This window comes from Thermomyces lanuginosus (assembly GCF_041956635.1).
Source record: "Thermomyces lanuginosus strain ATCC 200065 unplaced genomic scaffold VTN49scaffold_6, whole genome shotgun sequence".
Lineage (NCBI taxonomy): Eukaryota > Fungi > Ascomycota > Eurotiomycetes > Eurotiales > Trichocomaceae > Thermomyces > Thermomyces lanuginosus.
The window spans coordinates 1-20,572 of NW_027192340.1; the positions used below are offsets into that span (position 1 = coordinate 1).

At 51.8% G+C, this 20,572-nt stretch overlaps 6 protein-coding genes across 6 annotated transcripts; 3 read left to right on the top strand and 3 right to left on the bottom strand.

Annotated features, from left to right (window-relative positions):
- Nucleotides 1-646: 646 nt before the first annotated feature.
- VTN49DRAFT_7333 (uncharacterized protein) lies at nt 647-1,661 on the top strand (the record flags this gene model as incomplete). The annotated part of the gene is made up of 3 exons (XM_069415591.1): nt 647-902; nt 971-1,354; nt 1,414-1,661. 3 exons carry the CDS (start codon nt 647-649, stop codon nt 1,659-1,661), a joined length of 888 nt encoding a protein of 295 aa, XP_069272412.1.
- A 1,163-nt stretch (nt 1,662-2,824) lies between these two features.
- VTN49DRAFT_7334 (uncharacterized protein) lies at nt 2,825-4,218 on the top strand (the record flags this gene model as incomplete). The annotated part of the gene is made up of 2 exons (XM_069415592.1): nt 2,825-3,124; nt 3,190-4,218. 2 exons carry the CDS (start codon nt 2,825-2,827, stop codon nt 4,216-4,218), a joined length of 1,329 nt encoding a protein of 442 aa, XP_069272413.1.
- Nucleotides 4,219-4,438: 220 nt separating this feature from the next.
- On the bottom strand, nt 4,439-6,078 carry VTN49DRAFT_7335 (uncharacterized protein; the record flags this gene model as incomplete). The annotated part of the gene is made up of 2 exons (XM_069415593.1): nt 4,439-5,613; nt 5,676-6,078. 2 exons carry the CDS (start codon nt 6,076-6,078, stop codon nt 4,439-4,441), a joined length of 1,578 nt encoding a protein of 525 aa, XP_069272414.1.
- Nucleotides 6,079-6,926: 848 nt separating this feature from the next.
- VTN49DRAFT_7336 (uncharacterized protein) lies at nt 6,927-10,952 on the bottom strand (the record flags this gene model as incomplete). The annotated part of the gene is made up of 1 exon (XM_069415594.1): nt 6,927-10,952. One exon carries the CDS (start codon nt 10,950-10,952, stop codon nt 6,927-6,929), a length of 4,026 nt encoding a protein of 1,341 aa, XP_069272415.1.
- A 1,408-nt stretch (nt 10,953-12,360) lies between these two features.
- On the bottom strand, nt 12,361-14,295 carry VTN49DRAFT_7337 (uncharacterized protein; the record flags this gene model as incomplete). The annotated part of the gene is made up of 5 exons (XM_069415595.1): nt 12,361-13,675; nt 13,741-13,901; nt 13,962-13,968; nt 14,037-14,094; nt 14,151-14,295. 5 exons carry the CDS (start codon nt 14,293-14,295, stop codon nt 12,361-12,363), a joined length of 1,686 nt encoding a protein of 561 aa, XP_069272416.1.
- A 2,782-nt stretch (nt 14,296-17,077) lies between these two features.
- On the top strand, nt 17,078-20,319 carry VTN49DRAFT_7338 (uncharacterized protein; the record flags this gene model as incomplete). Its single annotated transcript, XM_069415596.1, has 7 exons — nt 17,078-17,091; nt 17,166-17,220; nt 17,285-18,634; nt 18,705-18,848; nt 18,903-19,076; nt 19,142-19,231; nt 19,285-20,319. 7 exons carry the CDS (start codon nt 17,078-17,080, stop codon nt 20,317-20,319), a joined length of 2,862 nt encoding a protein of 953 aa, XP_069272417.1.
- Nucleotides 20,320-20,572: the final 253 nt, after the last annotated feature.

The window sequence follows — 20,572 nt, forward strand, 5'->3', positions numbered from 1 at the left end:
CACACATATCAGCAGTTCTGGCAGCCAATCGGTAAAATTCTGTCCTTCCCGAGACTCGGTTCATTTAACTATCCGCTTGTCCCTGGATCTGCACCACTATGATCCATGCCGTACCCTGGGTTGGGTCAACTACCGACAACGGCCCACAAATGATCTGACCCTGAATGCTGATTTTTTAATTTGGATCGCCCCTGGGACCTGATCGTCGTGCCGTTAGTCAGCACCGGCGGATACGTAAGCTTCTTCACTTGGTGCGATGACATTTTTGATTTTGATTGAGCGGCCCGAATGCAAATTTGCCGGCGGAGAACAAACTTCACGCCCACCCAGATCGATTGACTCTATTGCTGGGTTATCCGAGCCGATTCCCGCCACAACATGCTCTTGTGCATATTGCTAGCAACCAGGGTCCTCTCATAACCAGTCGGTCTGCTTTGAAATCAACCCTCTTGTGGCTACCATTTGGCCGTCACCGCCATCATGGTTGCCCCGCTGGTACCTACCCACTTGTTCCATCAGCACTCCACGTCTGGATACTTAGCTTTTAGAGTTGAGAAATAAAAGGCAGGCCTTTCTGCAGGTAGTCTCTTGAGTATCTGTAAATCTCTTTTCTCTTCATAATCTCTTGTTATTGTGGTGTTTAATCATGGCTGCTTCTCCGTTGAATAAGGGCGACTTCGTCGTCGACAATGCCCCCGCGCCGCAAAAGGTGCAGGGGAGCTTGCTCTCTCTGTTCTCGTTGAAGGGGAAGACGGCTATTGTCACCGGCGCTGGCGCCGGAATCGGTCTGTCTGTGGTGCGAGGTTTCGCCGAAGCCGGCGCCAACGTTGCGCTGTTCTACAGCAGCAACACCAAGACTCCCGAGCGGGCAGCCGAGATTGAGAAGGAGTTTGGAGTCAAGGGTAAGCATGAGTAGCCAAAAGTCCTCCATGCTTAGAACATCTCTTGACTCTTTTTTTTTTTTGTTCAGCCAAGGCATATCAGGTCAATCTGAAGGATGCCAAGAGAACGCAGGAAGTCGTTGATCAAGCTGTCCGGGATCTCAACGGTCGCCTGGACATCTTCGTTGCCAATGCTGGCATTCCGTGGACCAAGGGTGCCAGCGTCGACGGTCCGATTGACCACTACCTCGACGTGGTGCAGACGGATCTCGACGGCACTTGGTACTCTGCACGCGCTGCGGCGGCTCACTGGCGTCGTCAGAAGGAGGAAGGTACCGATCTGTTTGGCAACAAGCTGGAGAACTTCACCTACGGCAGCTTCATTGCCACGGCGTCGATGAGCGGGCATATCGTGAACATTCCGCAGCTTCAGGCGCCGTATAACGCTGCCAAGGCTGGCGTCATCCACCTGGGTACGTCGAGAATGCTTTTCATGACGGTTTAAAGGACATGCAATTAACGGACGTGGCAGTTAAATCCCTGTCCGTGGAGTGGGCGAGATTCGCTCGCGCCAACACCATTTCCCCGGGTTACATTGTCACTGAGATCTCGAACTTCATTCCTGAGGAGACCAAACAGATCTGGCGCACCAAGATCCCGCTCGGCCGGGAAGGTCTTCCCGAGGAGCTTCGAGGCGCTTATTTGTACCTTGCTAGCGATGCCTCGACCTACACCACAGGCGCTGATCTGGTTGTCGACGGTGGCTACACTGCTCCGTGATCGGACATTACTAATTTCCCGTTGTCGCTTGACTTTATCAGTTGATGGTGGATGGCCCTGATATCCCTTTGTTAGACTCGTTTGCTTGTTCAGAGAAAAATTTCTGGCATGTATCTGATGAGCAACGTAGAGAATAGAATATAGAGCACCTACATTGTGATGCTTGGCTAAGAGAGGAATGAAGTGGACGTCGATGGATGACAAGATCACGGGACCCGTGTTGCGTCCTTGGACTTAAGTGACTTAGGGCTTGCGACCGAACCCCATGACTTCCAACATCACTAGACCTCGTCAACCGATCAGAAATCCATTCGCCAGGTAGTCAGTTTTAATATTCTGAGTCTTGGGAACACCGAATTTTCAAACTTTGGACCACTTTCTATTAACGTTTCTGCCGGATTGGGTTCATTCACCGAATCCCTGTTGCTGCATTCGCAAGTCATGCAGGGTTTATTCAGTTTTGGTTGTGATGCATTCATCTACTTCTGTGAAAAATGTTTAAATAGATCATGACGTATGTCAGGCTTGTCCATGGTGAGTCTAATTCTGTACCAAATCTCTTGAGCTAGTTATTGAATAAAATTCGGGCCGACTGTCAAACGACGTCATTGTTTACTTTTTTGAACCATGAATTCATGATACTTTTATATGGAAGAATTTTCCACCACATCAATCACCGCTGGATTCCTTTGACTCAGTTGTTAGAAAGAGACAGAAAGAGAGCTGTAGAACTACGGATTTGATTGATCTGCACCCCGAATAACCAACAGGCAGACAGCGAACAGAAGAAAAAGGTCGGACCTTGCATCAGTCATTGTTTGTGACAAGCAGGACGCTGACTCAAATTCAGACTTCTTCTGGAGTAGACTCTCCTCCTCAAGAGAGATTCACCAAAAAGAGAGGAAAAAAGAACGACTACTACCATGACTACTACCATGACGATGAACGACCAAAGAACGCCAATCCCAAGAAGAGTAGTAAAAATCCGGAGATTGTCATACAGAGAGGAAGTACGGACATCAATCCACAGCTTGCTGCTATCGCCCATCGGCGAGAAAACGGATCAGAATAACAGTAGCGACGATGACGAACTCATTACAATGATGCGCCGCGTCCGCGTATCAAAACGATCGCGCAGAAAGAAGCCCCGGCAGCGTGGGACCATGGCGCCGGTGAGATCATCATCCAGGGTACCAGTGCCGGTACCAGCACCGGTGACGGTGTCAATGCCGATGCCGGTCGATGGGACTGTTTCGCTGGTCGGACAGGGTCGAGACGCGTCGTACGACTACCGAGATACTTTCATGGTGCAGGCGATCATGAAGACCTTCAACGGCGCGACAAGCGCAACCAGAGTTGTTGACGACTTTGTCGCTTGCCATGGTCGGCGACAATGTGTTGTGGCCAGCCAGCAGAGGAAGGAGGAGGAGCGTCGCTGCAAGGAAGAAGCAGAGCGGGAAATGGTTAGTTGAAATACATTCCATTGGAAACCTCGGCAACCAAGCAGAATGATTGATTTTTTCCTTAGAATGAAATCCTGGAAGAAGCACTGGAATGTACAGCTTGCGAATCAGAGAGCATATGTTCCCCAGACACCATGGCTGCCGATATCGCCAACGGCGTGTACCAGAATGACAGCGATCCGCCGTTCCGCGTGTACACCAATGACGATAATGAAGATCAAGATCCGAAACAGGTGCGGACAAATAAACTCCCAATACCAGGATACAAGACGTGTGCGACGGAAGAACAGCTCGCGCGGTACGAAAATCTCGTGATGACTACCCGAGAGAAGCACCGCAAAACCAAGACAGGCAGGCCATCCTCTGCCGGCAAAACAGCGGAAGAGAGGGAAAGCGAAGAGTGGATGTACGCCCGCTACTGCGTCGACATGCATATCCACCAGCACTACCTCGCACGCCGAAGCATCCTCAACCTCTGCCGCGACGAAGGCGAAATCCAGGATCTCCGCGCGTGGCAGTTCCACATGGCGCTGGACCCGTACCCAGCTGCTATCTCCTCCCCTTCGGAGGTTGACGCATCAGCTCGTCGGATCGAATCAACCCCTTCAAGTAGTGACACAACAGCCACCTCCTCTTCCTCCCCCTCGCCGTTTTCGACCAACACCGCATCTTCTTCCTCCTCCTCCTCGACACGAACATCGCTGAGCATCATTACACCCCTCAACCACGTAGCTGTGGCCCCAGCGGCCCATTTAACGAACCAGCTCCTCAGCTCTTTCGGCCACGAATACCAGCGCCATCATCGGTTGCAGCGGCCAGAACAGTGCGCCGCGAGACTTGATGCCGTTCGAAGACGGTATCTCCAAATAATGCACGAGCGCAGGGAGCAGCGCAAGCAAGGATTGTTCATCGCCGAGTATGAGGCGACACGAAGACGGCGGTGGTGTGAGGATGGCATCTATCAGGGGCCGTTGCAGCAGCAGTCAGCGTCACCGTCATCGCCGCCGTTGTTCACCTGGGATGGTCCACCACTTATTATGGCTCGGGAGACGGAATTGATGAATTTGTTGAGACGGTATGGGAGGGAGGGGTGATGTTTCTTTTCTGTCATCCTTTTATGCACTTGTTGGTGACTTCATGACGATAACGAGACTGATTGAGAACCATGCAATGGCTCATCTGATTTACCTAATAATGAAGAATTTACCTGAACGATGCGCACAGTCCAACCTGAAACACCGTTAAACCCATGAAACCAAATAACTAATCGACATCAAACATCAAAAAAATTATATATCAAACAGATCAAAATTATCATGATACGTCTGTTCCCGTCATCTCAACGTCGCCCTGCGTAGGTGCCGTGTCAACCAGGGGCTGCTTGATATCCGACGATGGCAGAGGCGGCGGTGGTGATTGCTGCTGTGGTGGCTCTCCGTTGGCGCCGTTCTTCGCATCATTGGGCCAGTTGTCACTAGGCCCCGGCCGCTTTCGGCCAAGACGCTCGCACCATGTTTCGGCGCTGACAAGCGTGTCGTTGACTACCCGCGTGACCTGGACCATCATGTCCAGGCCTTCCTGGGCAAGAACGAGAACGCGTCGGGCACTGATGGCCTCTTCGGAGGACGCGTTCGAAGACTCTGATGGCGGTTCTGGTGCTGACGTGGAAGCCAATCTGAATCGCTGCGGCAGTGAAACAAGATGCCGGCGAACAAGGTTGCGTGCATTCTCCGGTAACGCGCCTCCGGCGTATTTCGATACTATATCCACAACCTGCTTCAGCGTCCGTAGTACGTCTTCTTTGACTACTTGAATGTGCTGCGACAGCGCCGCTCGATTCGAAGAGCTTTTTTCCTTGTCATCCATCCCTCCTTCCCATTTCTGAAGCACATCTTTGAGGGCGACGATCGCCTTGCTAAGGCGCTCATTGGCCCAACGTAGCCATTTCAAACAGTAGCTGAGTCGCCGGAGCGATTCCTCGCTCATGGCCACGCCCAGGCCCGACGTCGAAATCATCAATCGGCTCTGCCATGTCGACGGTGTTTGCCCGCGGGTAATCTCTTCGTAGCTTGGCGATCGATTGTCATCATACGGAGGTGGATCCTCCGACGACAGCTGACTGCCGTTATCCGGTATGCCTTTTTCGATATCCAGGTCGTTGGTTTTTCGGCGCTTGTGACGCTGCGCACCGCCGTCGTTCGACTCCGCCCGACGCTGCAGGGCCCAGCGCAAGCCGCCTTCTACCCCGGTCTTACGACTCACAGTACCTACCGTGTTCGCCACGGGCGAGCCGATGTTCCGTTCAATGAACTCGGCGCCATATTTGAAGCGTGGAGAATACGACTTGGACGAAGTGTACGCCGACACAGAGCCGTTGATGGCAGACGATATCAACGGATGTGTTGACGTCAGGAGGGAAAGAAGCGGTTCTGGTTCTTGCTGTTGGCTCGTCGATCGGTTCTCTGATCGCGCTGGAGTATTGGCGAAATCTGTGTTGATAGCTAGGTCAGACGCATCGTTGCGACATCATGCCATATTCATCACGACGTACCAGAACGGAGGTCTTCTAGAGCCTGAGCGGCCTCAATATCGTCCATCGAAAGTACACTGGTGGCCCGATGGCCACGATCATCGGGTTCATCGACATCCATCATCGTGTGAGAAGACTCTCGGGGAGTCGCCGATGCTGAAGAAGATGATCCAGGAGGAGGAGGAGGAGGAGGAGGAGGAGGAGGATGCCAGTGATTCGGATTGGCTTCGTCCGCAGGAAGGGCTACCGCAGAAGCATCCGGGGCCGTGGGAACTGGATGATTATTTAAATCACTATTTGCTTCGGCAAGATTTTTCTCATGTGCATCGGCTGGCGGATGTGACAAGGGCGATTGTTGGGCCTGTAGTTGCTGCTGGTCTTGGCCGTGATTAGTACCACGACCAGTACCATCACGCTCGTCCATGTAAGGAAAAAATAATCTGAGACTAGAGGCAAAAGGCCGAGGAATCGCGTGTCGCGCCGGATGTTCCGAACGGCACTAAGGCTAATCCTGCACAAGCTGGTTGGAGGCAAAAAATCGATCAAATGCTCTCGTGGGCGCTGGAGGAGCAAACGAACGGTTGGGGAGGGTCAGATTTGCACGTGAAAATGGGCCAGACTCACGATCCGAATGGCTGTCCAAATCCCACACCACGCAATTTATTCTGATACGACTGCGTGGGATGCACCGTTAATCTATGATAATATGACTGGGGACTTTGAGTAATGATCAACAAAGTCCCTGGCGGCCGTCACAACCTGCTAATTTCATCACTCGACGACTTGACAGTCGGCACTTGACAGTGTCAAATTTGAGTCACGTGTCAACACTGTTAGGTTATCGAGTTATGTGCCGAACAAGATATCCCAAATAAATTGCTGCATTGAGTTTAGCGAGTGGGGTTAGCTTAACACAGGCAAAAAAGCGACTGCTGTGATTGGGTGAGTTACACACTTTGATCTCAATTTTTGACATGTGATTCCATTGATAACTGAGATTTGATGCCTGGCTCTTGACGTAGAAAAAGCTCGTCTACGCCGCCGTCACTGGAAGTTGGAAGTTTGGAAACTTCAGAGTATTCCATTCAAAGCTCGAAATGACGTCAGATTCATATGTATATGAGAGGGAAGCCCGAAATTCGGCTAACAGACACAGAATGCATGTGCATTGTACCGTACCAAACAAAAAACAGGGGGTATCATTGACAAGATGAATCAACTGCATTCAATCGCGAATGATTAGAGGCATTGGGGTTGAAACAACCTTAACCGTTAATTGTCCTCCCATTCCAAGGATATGCTGCCGTCTTCCTCGTCCCAATACAGAGGGGACATGACCGAATCGCCGGCGAAACTTTCACTGTCCTGCTGATCCAGATATGTGGCAATGGCTGACGCGCCATCAAAGTCTTCAGACTCGAGCTCATCGTCGTCGCTGCTGTCTCCGGCCCCGCCATCCACCTCGGCATCTCCGAGGCGGCGGGCGACTCGTGTGTTCACCTTCATGCTGGAATATACCGTATCGCGGATTGTGCGCGACGGTTCATTGCCAATCTTGATCTGGCAGAGCGTTTCGCCGATTGCGTACCAGACGTAGTCCGAGCTCCGCCAGTATTGCTCGTAGACCGCGGACGCAAGATACCATTGCCATTCATGCTCACTGTTCTGCCAAGTATGGGAAAGAGGATGGTCGAACACAGGAGGCTGAATCTCGCCGACAAGCTCCGCGGCATACTGGGCGGAAGCGGTCAACTTGAGATGACCCCGATGTCGCTTCCACCGATCATATGCCTCACGGATGCGCGACGAAATATCTCGGATCGCTGAGGCGAGACTCGACTTCCCATTCCGAGCCCGTTCCGCATCGGCTCGTATCAGAACCTGACGCCAGGGACGGAGAAGATCCTCGTCTCGGCCATTTATTAAACTTTGAGAAAGCTCGTGAAATCGTTTCAACACACTGCCTTTCTCTGTCTGGGCAATCTCGAATTTCAAATAGTCAACGATGTTCGACAACTTGCCCTTCCTTGCATCCGGGTCTTTGTAAGCAGGAGTGCCTCTCTCGCGAGGGCTGATCTTCTTTCGATATTTCTGCCATGCCTCTTCGGTGAGCTGCAATCCAGCCTTTCGCCCGTCCACAAGGTGACTGAGAAGAACTGCAAGTTCCTTCGCAACATCTGCACCAATGGACCGCGGCTCTTCGTAGATAATCTTCTCATGTTCGATCGTACAACGACCCAGGTTCGATACAGTCAGGTTAAATTTAAATGCACCTTCTAGGAAATCCCCTACGTCGCGAACTTGGATCATGGGCCGGGCGTGCCGGGTGAGACCAAAGTATTCCGGCGACAAATCCGCCATCTTTTCAGTTGAGTTCTGAAATAGATGGACGATACGCTGATCCCAGCAGATCCATGTCTTGTCACCGTCGTAGTCACCTCCCGACAGCAAATGCGCTAGAGGAACGTCACCACGAGTTGGGAAGACGATCACGTCCTTAAAATGGCGCAGCTCGGGTTTCCATACTGCCCGCCGCTTTTGTACGTCTGACGGATGGTGCGCCGGAAGGCGGCTGACAAGAACATCAATATCATCCAGCACATCATCCTCGAATTCGGAGTCCTTCCATTGACTGGAAAATGCCAGGTGCACCTCATCTTCCGCAAGCACGCCGTATGGATCAGCGATGCAGAACGCGTATGTGGACAGTGGAATGGGGATATGGAGTTCGTCGGCATAGCGCTCCAAGGTCTCGGCCAGACAGCGCCTCAAGCGGTCTCGTAGCGGAGCAAAGTGACGAGGCGAGAATCCAGCTTCCAGAAATCGAATGATGGCTTCCGTATTGTCAATGGCCCACTGATCAATTTTACGAAACCCCGTGCGTGAGAAGCCTTCTTCCGGCAACGGCCGGAGCCGCTGGATCAACGCCCGTGCAAGAGGGATACTGTCCTTCTCGACCACCGTTGCAAACTTATCGTAAATATCCCAGATCGCATTTCGCATAATACTCGCTATGGGTTGCCTGATCTCTCCTCCATGCTCCAAGATTGAGAGCAATTGAATATTCAGTTCCACTGGCCGCAAGGGCTTGGACCAGTTCGACACTTCGAACGTGACCAGCTCCGGATCCACGGAATCCGGGAAATCGCAGGGATGCGGGATCACTTTGAGCTGCGAATCTGACACTTGGATCCATCGCTCTTCACGGTCTTCCGGATCAGGCCTGTCGACCATCCAGAGCCCCTTGGCACCAGCAATTCGACCCTGGAAACAACTCGGCGTTCCGTCTTCCAGTCCAAGATCGGCGCAAATCTCTCGAGCGAGAGCTCGTGACATCAGCGCGCAGCCATCATTCATCACTGGCTTGCCAGGTTCATCTCGAAGCCGCCGAAACTCATGAGGCCGAAGCACAACCGTAGCCCACGTCTTTGACTGGCCTAGATGTATACGAGTGAACAGCTTGCAATCAGTCTGCCCACGATTCGCTTCTAGGGAAATATGCCAATTCAGCAAGGCGTCTACTGACATCGGCGTGTGCTTATCATGAGGTTCATTAGCTGGAGATAGGCCCGACGTTCGTCGACTGTGTTCAAAATCGATCCCATCCACAGCAAACAATTCCACCCGAAATTGAATGTTTGATCCTGCCCGGTTCTTCTTTCTAACCTCTTCTACGTAGAATGCCTTCCATGTACGGCCCAACAGGTAATGATCATACTGGACGAGCCACTTCGCAATGGCTTCGCGAAGCACTGATGGGTATTTCTCGAAACGGAGATGTGGAGGTGGCCTGGCAGGCGCTGGCATGGTTAGACTCAGAAACCTATCTGCTCCGAATCGACGGTGGAAGCGGCAGCTTCGATCAATGCGCAGAGGGTTTAGTTTCAGGTCGAACACGCCTTTTTTACTTCCAGGACGCCATTCAAGGGCACCACTGAAAACGACAACTTCGGAATGCTTGCCCGGAACTCTGAATTGATCGATGGCGGCATTCCAGGCCCTCGCAGACGATTTCTCCGGAAGTCCTTTTCCACAGCGACGAGTATGGGATGCAGCCCATCTCCAAAAGTCCTCGTGATTCGAATACGGCTCTTTGTCCCCTCTGAGGACATCGGATGGTGTCAAGTCCCACTCCTCCCTCAGTCTCTCAAGCTCGTATCGCGAGCGCAGAGACACCGTTTTCGGCCAGGTGTCTCTTTTCGCGAATGGCCCATTTTCCGCAAGGTCCGCGACAAGGTCCGCGATCATCTTGTCTTCCATTTCCTGCTGAACTCGCCGTCGCAGTTCCCGATTCAGCTGTTCTTCCTCTGCTGTTTTGAAGGTATCCGAGAACATCTCTTCATAGTCCATCATGTTTACGTTAGAACTACCTTGCGACATTGTGTCAACATTGTCAATGGAGGCGGTGATATTCGTCGTAAACGAGGTGTTTTCATTTGAAGAAACTGGCGGATCGAAGACATCAGAGACGACTGTGCTTGCGAAACTAGCGGCAGCACTTTTTGACGGCGGAAGGATTTGACGTTCAGGCGCTGTCTGTGACACCGACTTCGAGACCCTCATGTAATCATGTAGTGTAGACTGCCTCGTTGGCTGACCTCTGAAGCTCCGGGCCCCGCCGCGGGAATTATTGCTAGCCTCTTCGTTGGCGGCTGGTCTATCCCGAAACGGCTCTGCCGAGGGCAAATATTCTCTCTCATCAAAAGAAGAAGCCGGGGAGCTGGGCGCCGTGTAGAACTCATCTCGGTCACCCACAAAGTCGGTCTCTCCGTCCGGTTCATTGCATCGAAGTATGCCCTCATTGAAGCTCTGTGTGGCACGTAGAGAGCCCCTTGATAGATCCCGTGGCTGACGGAGGGGGAACTCAGGACGTCGCCGGGAATTTGAGCCGCCATTGTGCAAATAAAACTCATCCTCCAACAGGTCGAACAACTTCCTTAACCGCCGCGTCCGTTCCTCCTCCGTGACCGTAGCGGACCGATCCGTCTTGAGGAAGTCACTGCGCGATGGTATCGTGCCCTGCTCTTGTCTGGGTTTCGCCACCACCCATTGAAAAGTAGAGGCTCGAATGTCCTCCTCATAATCATGCAAAATGCGAGGTATTTCGTTGTGCGCTTTGAAAAAAACTGCGCGGAGGAGCAGGTAACACCGGTGTCTTAAATCGCTGATGTTTCCGAAGGACTTTGGAGACTGTAGTCTTGGATTTGGTATTTGCAGGTCAAAAGTATAGTTGAGATGTTCGATAACGTCCTCTAAGCCTTGACCGGATTTACTTGGGGTTCCGGGGGAGGGGTCCATGATGGCAGCCGGCTGTATAAAAATAAAGATGGCTCTGGAGATATACGACTCGTGCGCAATGCGACTGGTTGAGGAGATGCAGGGTACAATTTCGAGTCGGGCATCATGTGCATAACGGCCAAGCTGTTAAGTACCTCTCCGGGTTTGAATCCACTTGGTAGAAGAAGAGGAATAGAGAGTGTGGGCAAGAGTAAGCAAATATCAACATGCGCGCAGCGGGGAGAGCTGTTCAGCACCCCGCCCGGAGGAGCTTCTGAGGGCAGAATGGCGCTGGGGTTCTGTTGAATAGGAGGAGCGTGCGGGCCCGATTGATCGCAGCACTTGGGATTAAAGATAAAAGCGGTCAATCAGGCGCAAAATCAAAGGTGACCCAAAGTAAAATAAATCAGGAGAAAATATGCCGAGCCGGCGAGGGCAAGGTGATCACAATCCTGACAAGCGCTCCAAGTGCAGGGATTTGCGACCCAAGTACGGAGTAACGGTCGATCTCTCAGATCACAGTCCTGGTGGCTAAGACGGGACTGCCGGCTGCATGTTCGTCAAGACGAATGTCAAGTGCAGGTGTAGAAATTGCCCAGACGTCGAATTCGTCAACGAAAAATGCCAATTGCCTATTATCGAGAGTTCCAGTACTTCATCCCAAGTAGCCAAGTCCTTTTCTTTCGTTTTGGTCCCTGACTTCAAACATAAACATAGACCGACCAACCCATTCATGGCATCATGGGGATGGCGGGGTAAAGTTTGTCCGGGCCGTTCCTGCTTCCGCCTCACATCTCCCAATCATAATCCGACAAATTCCAATATCACGTATTACGGTATGTGGTGGCCCTATTTGGCTCTTGAACCGGGATCGCCCAGTTCTTGGGAATCCGCCAAGCCCTTTCTGGAAGGACGTCATCCAGAACTTTGGAATGCCGGGATGCACATTGCAAGACCCTGGCTTCCATTAATTTATTAACTTAATTCCATGCATGGTAATTATCAGGCACTGTAATTAATTTGTCCTCGCAAGGAACCCCATGGTCGGCTATCCATCGCAGTTGTTCTGCGCAGGGTAATGGTCTAGGGACAATGGTGTAGCCAGTTCAAACTTGAGGAAGGTTCAGGAAGGCACCCTCACAGCTCGGATATTAACCTAGATTCGATTGACTCAATGGAATCCTGCCGGATCTCGTGCTTTGGCTAGCAGAGGTTGAGATATCGGCCATTGATCGATGCCGTCCTCTACGAGAAAGCACTGATGATTCAGCGTACCCATGCATACGATATCTTTCGTTTACCCAAATTTCTACTAGCAAGCCATAGAGCTGTTCATACATTGGAGAAGATAGTCCAGAATTGCATTGTACATAGCAGTAATACTGACGCTCATTATCATAACATACGCCAATCCCAACACGCCAACCGTCTAGAACAGCCAGCCAATGAACGTCTTGTAAAACCATCCGTAATTCTGTTTCTTCTCCGACAGTTCGGCCTGACGGGCCAAGAATTCCTCTTCCTCACGGTCAATGGCGGCCTTGCCAGACCAGAGATCCGCCGTTTCAGGTCGAGCCATCTCGGTCTTCTTGATGAACTTGTAGCCGATGATCAGCAGGATGTAAATCGGAATGCCGAGATACGAGGTGATGAATGTCTTGTGGTCGAAGTTGCCCCATTTGGGATTGTGAGTAAAGGCGTCATAGGACTTGGTCAGAGAGACCAGGATACAGATGAACAAGGCAAAGTAGGAACCCCATTTGCCCAGCGGTGCGCGGAAGGGCAAGTCCTCAAGCGGAACCTTTTGGGCTTCACGCGCGCGAACAAAGAAAATGTGCGCCACCAAGATCGATACCCAGGTGAGCAAACCAAAGATGGTGACGAGGTTGACAAAATATCCAAAGACGGTTTTGGAGTCATTGGACACGTTCATGTAGGCCAGCAAACAGAAAGCCGCTGACGCTGCAAGCGAGTAGATTGGAACGCCGCGGGCGTCAGTGTAGGTAAGGAAGCGGGGCGCCTTGCCCTCTCGAGCCAGACCGTAGATCGTCCGCGTCGCAATGTACAAATCGGAGTTGGAGGCGGAGAAAACGAACAGCAAAATGCAGGCATTCAGGATATGCGGCAAGGCCGGAATGCCAGCCAGGACAATGGCCACGACGAAAGGAGACGCGGCCGCAGAGCTGGAGGCAGAGACGGCAAAGGCGAGCTCCTCGGAGTCGTAGGGCACCAGCATACCAACCAACAAGACGCTGATAACATAGAATACCACAATTCGGAAGAAGGTCAGCTTGATGGCACGAGGAATCGTCTTGCGAGGATTCTGCGCTTCACCAACAGTGACACCGACCAGCTCGGTGCCCAAGTAGGCAAAGGTCGCCTGGACCATGGTGGACCAGAAGGCATAAAAGCGACCAGCTGCGCCATCATCGATGTAGGTGTTGAAAGCGCCAGGGTCCTTCCAATAGCGGAATCCTTTCCGATCGTGGTCCGGGCCACCGCCGAGGGCGAGGATCAACGACAGCAAGATGACCCCTAGAATGACGATGACTTTGAAGGACGACAACCAGAACTCGAATTCACCGAAGAACCGCACACCGAAATAGTTGATAGAGACGATCAGAATAAAGAACACGGTGATCCAAACACCCGGATTCACTTTGTCTGCGGGTAGCCAGTATTGGATCACCAGTGCACCAGCGGTCATCTGGTTGGGCGTGATCAGAATGTACTTGCACCAGTACCTGGAGGCGACCTCGGTCAGCTCGGGAACGGACCAGTAAGCAAGACCTTGCAACAAAGAACTCACGTCCAACCCAGTGCAAACCCCAGAGCCGGATCCACAAAGCGCACAGCATAACCAGTGAATCCCGAAGGTAGAGGTAGCCAAGCGGCCATCTCACCCAGGGCGCACATGACCAGATACACAATGAAACCGATGAAGGTGTACGAGATGAGAACCGATGCCGGCTGAAGCAACTGTCAGTTCTGGAATTTAATTCACCAAGATTGTAGGAACTAAAAACCTACCCCGGCTCTGTGCATCTGTCAGCCACTGTCGACCACGTATTCCGGATAATGAGCCATGATAAGGAAATTACTTACTTTGCTAGCGCACTTCCCGTCCCAATAATCAACCCGGTTCCAATCGCACCACCGATTGCTGCTCCGCGGTTAGGAAAGGTATTGTCGGCTGCGCTGTTCAGAACAATTGCATACCAATCATGGTAATATGACGAGCTTTCAAGCCCCGGTGCAGCTCGATATTGCGGCCGGGAGGGACCTGAATGGACCCCGGCTGCGTCTCGACGGCGCGAACGCCATCAGACTCGAGCTTGGAGTCATCTGTTCCGTTCCACACCATGGCTTGAAGCCTTGCAGTCGAGGACCGGGTGAATACGAGCTAAAGGGAAGTAGTAGCAATGGCGGGGGAGGGAGGCCGAGGGGGGACGGGTTGGATTTATGTCAAGCGACCGTGCGCGTGGCCCAATTGATGTAGTAATATGATAAGAGGATATCACGAGTCGAACTACTTTCTGTAGGTAGTATTTTCGACGCCGCACTTATCAGCGGAACCCGAGAAAAATCAGATTAGGATGGGGCGCAGGATAGCACGAGTTCCTTGGTCCCCTTCGCCACAAAATCACTTGCAGCCGAGTACGAGGAGCTACATGAAAAACTGTGACAGACTGAAGCGGCGCCTACGCGTACGGCCGGGGAAATACAGAGTTTTCCATTCGGATTGGTAAGCTATTACATACGGGGTACCCCGTACACACAGGACTGCACACGAAGCCGGGAAGCTTGCTTTCTAGAGGAACAGGGACGAACAAGGGAAGATGCAAGATAAGCGACTGGAGCCAAGATCTAGCCCCATAGAGCTAAACTTTTCACGGCATGGTGATCGCCGGCTCGGCAGAGTAGCGGTCGAATCAGGGATGTCAAAGAGAGAGGAGCAAAATTTAGGGCGTCTGTCGCGCTCGGATGGCGCGAACCAGCGACGTTATCAGAGTGGGCTACGTAGCATTCAGCTCTCCAGAATAACCTAGGTTAGGTTAGGGTTAGATAAGGCTATTGCGAATAAACATTTAGCAGGTACCATGGCCCGTAACATACGTCGTATTTACCCGTAACTGATTCGTAACAGTACCGTCTCCTTCTCCCGTCTCCGCCTCCAGATTCTCCACACTTTGATTCTTCGCATTTTGAAACGTGACAGAATCTCCCTGAAATCCGGAGTCCCGGATTTTGTTTCAATGGGGCATCCGGGCCATGTGTATAGGATATTCTCGCCAACCAGTGCGGAGCACGGTCCTGTCTGTATTCGCTGTATTCGCGGGGCGGGATGCCTCCATGGCCATCCGCCATCCGGTTAGCCTGTCCGACTCGTACTGGGGCACAGTCCTGGATGATGAAGATTGGACAGACGGAGTTTTCCCAGCAGGGCAACCTTCCAGAAGCCGAGTAGACTTCGGGGCGCAAAGAAACTGATGGGGGTTTGGATCCCATCCAACAGCTTCCTACGGCCGACCAAGAATCAGATGATCGACAAGAACTCGGCAGATAACCTTATCGAATCGGGCTCCCATCCATGGAATCCATCATTGTGTAGTTATTTCACGTCTGTTTGAGGCGATGCGGAATATAGTCCAGGGTCAAAGCCCAAACAAGGCTTGTTCTGACGCCCATTGGGGCAAGAACAAGCGCCTATCGCCACTATAAAATGGACAGACGGTCTGTGCTAGTGAGGATACTGGATGACATCACAAATGGAGCACGTCAAGTGTGGAGAGTCCACTCCCGACCGCGTGAAGAAGGGAGGGCTTTTTCCATGAAATCCTCTTGCGCAAGGAATCCCATCATCAGCATGTCGATTAGTCTTCTGGAGGGCTCAAGTACGTAGTGTTGGGCCCCCAAAGCAACATCCTTCGAAATCTCGACACTTCCTGCTCTGCTTTGGCCGTTACGTGTTCGCATGGAAGTAACTATTAATTACTCGTAGTATTTAAAAGAGTAGTCGCTTCAAATGCCATTTGACCAGCGGATAAATTTCGGTGGTGGTCTGTGCTAAGTAGCAGCCCGCTAACAGTCAACTAGTGGCTGCTGGGACCGGCACCAGCTTGTATGTACGGAGAATTGTACTGGGCTAGCTGTATGTTACAGGTACGACTACGTTACAAGGATCCCAGGTGTCAAAGTCCTCCGCATGGAGCCGATATTGAGCGAGACTAACCGAAATGTGTCATCAGACTCATCACGCACAGCTGTGGCCGAGGAAACAAAGGCATATGGATGGGTTTTGATCCATCCCCAGCAGATACCAACACCGTTGCGGAGGAGTTGATAACTTGAGATGTAGATGCGAGAGAGAGTATTATTAATAACGCTCGTCTTCGGCGCTTGGTCTCCTAGTTGACTTGTCCTCAGTATGAACATCTGCATGTAACAAGTCGAAGAATGCATGGCATCTGTTGTGCACCTTGTTCGGCGGATCGATTCGCTAACGGTGATGATCTTCACCCTTTTGACGAAGGAGATATTCATTTTGCACGTGGAACAAAGGGGGGTCTATACTCTTTGCGGCCTGGATCTGGCTGTGGAATGAAGGTCAACCGTGACCGACATTCTGCTTGTGAGAAGAAAAAATTCCGGCTGGCCCAAAATTGGCCGTCTCCCAACATGAGCTAACGCCCCCTTGTGTATGTGCGATGCAATGGCACATTGATATTGCTGCAATGCCACTGCAACCGCCATCGTGGAACGCTAGTCATGGTTCCCTCTCCCGGCGCCCCTAGCGGCCAAGACGGCGATCAATCGAACTTAAGAACTCAGAAAATAGTTCTGATGAACTTGATAGTCATCAACCAGCCACTCTTTTCTGTTCAGAAGAATGAGCAGAGGATCACGCCTGACTTCGACACGTGCAGCTCAATGTTTCTTCAGTCTCGACTCCACCGCATGGTTGAGCCTCGATCGTAGAACCATGAGCTTGGCATCGCAACTAAATTAAAACATTACCAGTTGATAAGCAATTTTCTTTTCTCTCCCACTAATGTGCGAGTGGACGAGAGTCAATTGCCAGCGTCGGCTCAGCGTCAACGGTCCGCACCGCTCAAGTCCAGCATGCCGGTCTGTTGCACCGCAACATGAAATTTGCCAAGTAAGAGAATGCCTTCGAACGAATTACCTGCCGATGCGATCAAACTTTCTGACCCCTTATTTTCCAATTTATAGGGAACTTGAGAACGAACTGGTGCCAGAATGGCGAGAAAAGTATTTAAACTATAAGGTTCGGACGAAACAGTCATGCCCTCCTCGAGATTCGATCCGCCTTGCTGAACGAATGCTTCCAGCTGGGAAAGAAGAAGGTCAAGGCCATCTCCAGAGCTCTGGCCAGAGCTGGTCGCAGCTCCCCCCTCCGGCCACGGCCTGACAGCCAGCATCTCACGCCATCCCAAAGATTGCCGCCGAATACATCCACATCGGTTTCGCGATTCCCGCTGGATGATAACGTGTCGTCGCATTCTCACCATGGATCACCGCGCAGACATTCCGGCCGGGTGCCGGAACAGAGACCGCTTCACACGCCTGGATCGCGTTTCGCCAACCTGCCAACAGGCTATGGAAGCATACTCTCCGATTATTGCCATACCATCACACCAGTTCCGTCCCTGCAGCTGCCGGATCCTGCCATTGATCCCGAGGACGCACCGGCGTCGCAACAAAAGGATGGGGTGCAACCGGTCGAACAAAATGCTCCGCCATCCCAACCTGTCCTCCTCAGATCGAAGAGTTTCGGTGGTGACGGGCTTTCGAGAACACAGACCTTCTTACGGCGGGTTCTCAACACAACGGAAGGTGCATCACCCAGCATGATCTTCCAGAGCAGCCATCTGGCGAATGAGATCGCCCAGCGAGAGAAGGAATTCTTCGAATTTTTAGATGCGGAGCTCGATAAAATCGAAACCTTCTACCGACAAAAGGAGCAGGAAGCCACAGAAAGACTACAGGCCCTACGCCAGCAGTTACAGATGTCGCGGGACCAGGCCCTCCAACCTGGACGCAACCATTCTGGACAAAGTGATGGACGGAAAAGTGCCCATACACTCTCTGTCCTTCCGAGTAAGCGATGGTCCAAGGCGATTACTGGGAAGGATTCTGTCACCAAGGAGCCGCCGACTTCCGCCGCAGATCGGCGGGATTTTGCCCGCAGAACAGAACCTCCAGAGGTGTCATACAGGACTGCCAAGCGTAGGTTGAAGCTGGCCTTGCAGGAGTATTACCGAGGCCTGGAGCTGCTCAAGTCGTACGCATATCTCAACCGAAAGGCCTTTCGCAAAATCAACAAAAAGTACGACAAGGCGGTCAACATGCGACACACCTTCGAGTACATGTCGGAAAAGGTCAATAAGGCCTACTTCGTCCAAAGCGAGGTAGTGGAGGGCCACATGGCGGCCGTAGAGGATCTCTACACTCGCTACTTCGAGAAGAATGGAAATCGCAAGATCGCAGTGGGCAAACTGCGCGGAAAAATGAAGCAGAATGACTATTCCTCCAGTACTTTCCGCGTTGGTTTGCTTCTGGCAGCAGGGGCTGTCGGCTGTATCCAGGGCCTCATTCTCGCCGCACGGCATCTTCGCAAGTCGGATGATGAGGATTATGATGATTATGAGTTGGAAACGCAAACAAGCTATTTGTTACAGGTTTGTTCGCCGATGTTCTCCTTGGTCTCGTGGTCTCGGAAGACGATTATCAGGCTAACCGGCATATCAGTTATATGGTGGCTATTTTCTTATTGTGTTCCATACATTGCTCTTCTGCTTGGATTGCATGATCTGGGCTCGTTCCAAGATCAATTATGTTTTCGTGTTCGAGTTTGACGCTCGACATGTGCTAGATTGGCGTCAGCTGTCTGAGGTACGTGAATAGCCTTTACATGTGCTTCTGCTTGCTGGCTGATTATCACCACAGATCCCGAGCTTTTTCTTCCTCCTCTTAGGATTATTTATGTGGCTCAACTTTTCATGGGTTAATGACATGTTTATATACTATCCTATTGTGTTGATCGTCGTCACCCTAGTCATTTTATTTTTGCCCTGCAGGACGTTGTACTACCGTAGCCGGTTGTGGTGGGCTTATTCTAACGTGAGTCGCGCATCATGAGCAAACAGTCTGTCATCCTGGACACTAACGTTGTCGTGGCTGTCCAGTGGCGGCTATGGCTATCCGGCTTCTACCCGGTCGAATTCCGAGACTTTTTCATGGGTGACATGTATTGTTCGCAGACATATGCTATGGGTGTAAGTTCTGACCTTCAGATTCTTCGCGCGGCACGCGCTGAACTGGAATGCAGAATATCGAGCTCTTCTTCTGCCTTTATGCCACACACTGGGAGAAGCCTCTGGTCTGCAGCTCCTCCAGATCCCGCCTGTTGGGTTTCCTTACCACCTTACCGTCTATCTGGCGATGTTTACAATGTTTACGCCGCTACTATTCGACGAGGAATATGTTTCCTCATCTTGCCAACTTCTTAAAGTACGTGTTCGGCGTCTGCTACTACCTGACTTTAAGCCTCTACCGCATTGAACGCAGAACGCGGCATGACATTGCCTTTATCATGCTGGCCTTTATCAATTCATGCTACTGCTCGGTTTGGGACATTGCCATGGACTGGAGTTTGGGAAATCCGTACTCGAAGAACCGGTTTCTACGCGACCACCTCGGCTTTCGCCGATTGTGGGTCTACTACGTCGCCGTCGTCATAGATATTATAGTGCGGTTCAACTGGGTTTTCTATGCTGTGTTCCCCAAGAACATGCAGCATTCAGCTTTGTTGAGCTTTATGGTCTCTTTGTCCGAGGTAGCCCGACGGGCGGTATGGACGGTGTTCCGAGTGGAGAACGAGCACTGCACAAACGTCACACTGTACCGGGCGTCGCGTGATATCCCGTTGCCCTACAACGTGGAGCCTGCAACTGCTTCGGGAGACATCATTCCGTCAGACGGCACTGCTGACGACCCTGCCGCAACTGACACGCAGCATCCTGCACATCCTCAAACGTCCTCGGCAGCAACTCCAACAGGGATGGACCTCGAAGCTGGGAGGTGGAAGACTCCGTCGTCGATGCGCGCTCGTCACCCCGAATTGGTGCGGACCATGTCCCGTGTGGGGAATGCTATGGCGACTGCCCATGCTCAGGACTTTCAGCGCAAGAACCCACCGGAGTCGATGCATGTACGAAGTCCCGAGATTGGGGCGGAGGGTCCTGAGGATTCGAGCGATGAGGAAGACGAGGACGAGGACACGGACAACCGAATGCGATCTATGGGCATAGATGATAAATTGCCCAGTCCGGCAGTCTACAGAGATAGCCCGCAAAGGGATTGACGGTCTGTTCTTGCCAGACATGTCTCTTTTACGAAGTTACGAATAGATAGAGGTTATCATGACCGAATACTAGAAATTTCAAGTTCTTTGTTCAATCTAGATTCAAAGAGTAGATTTTTGACACTGGCAGACGGAGCTTTGATCTCTGACGTCATCTGGAAGAGAGGCGATTCTTGGCATCTTCACGTGATTCATTTCCCACGTGATTATGGCAAACGAGGTACGGCGACTCTGACATCGGAAGTCCAGATCC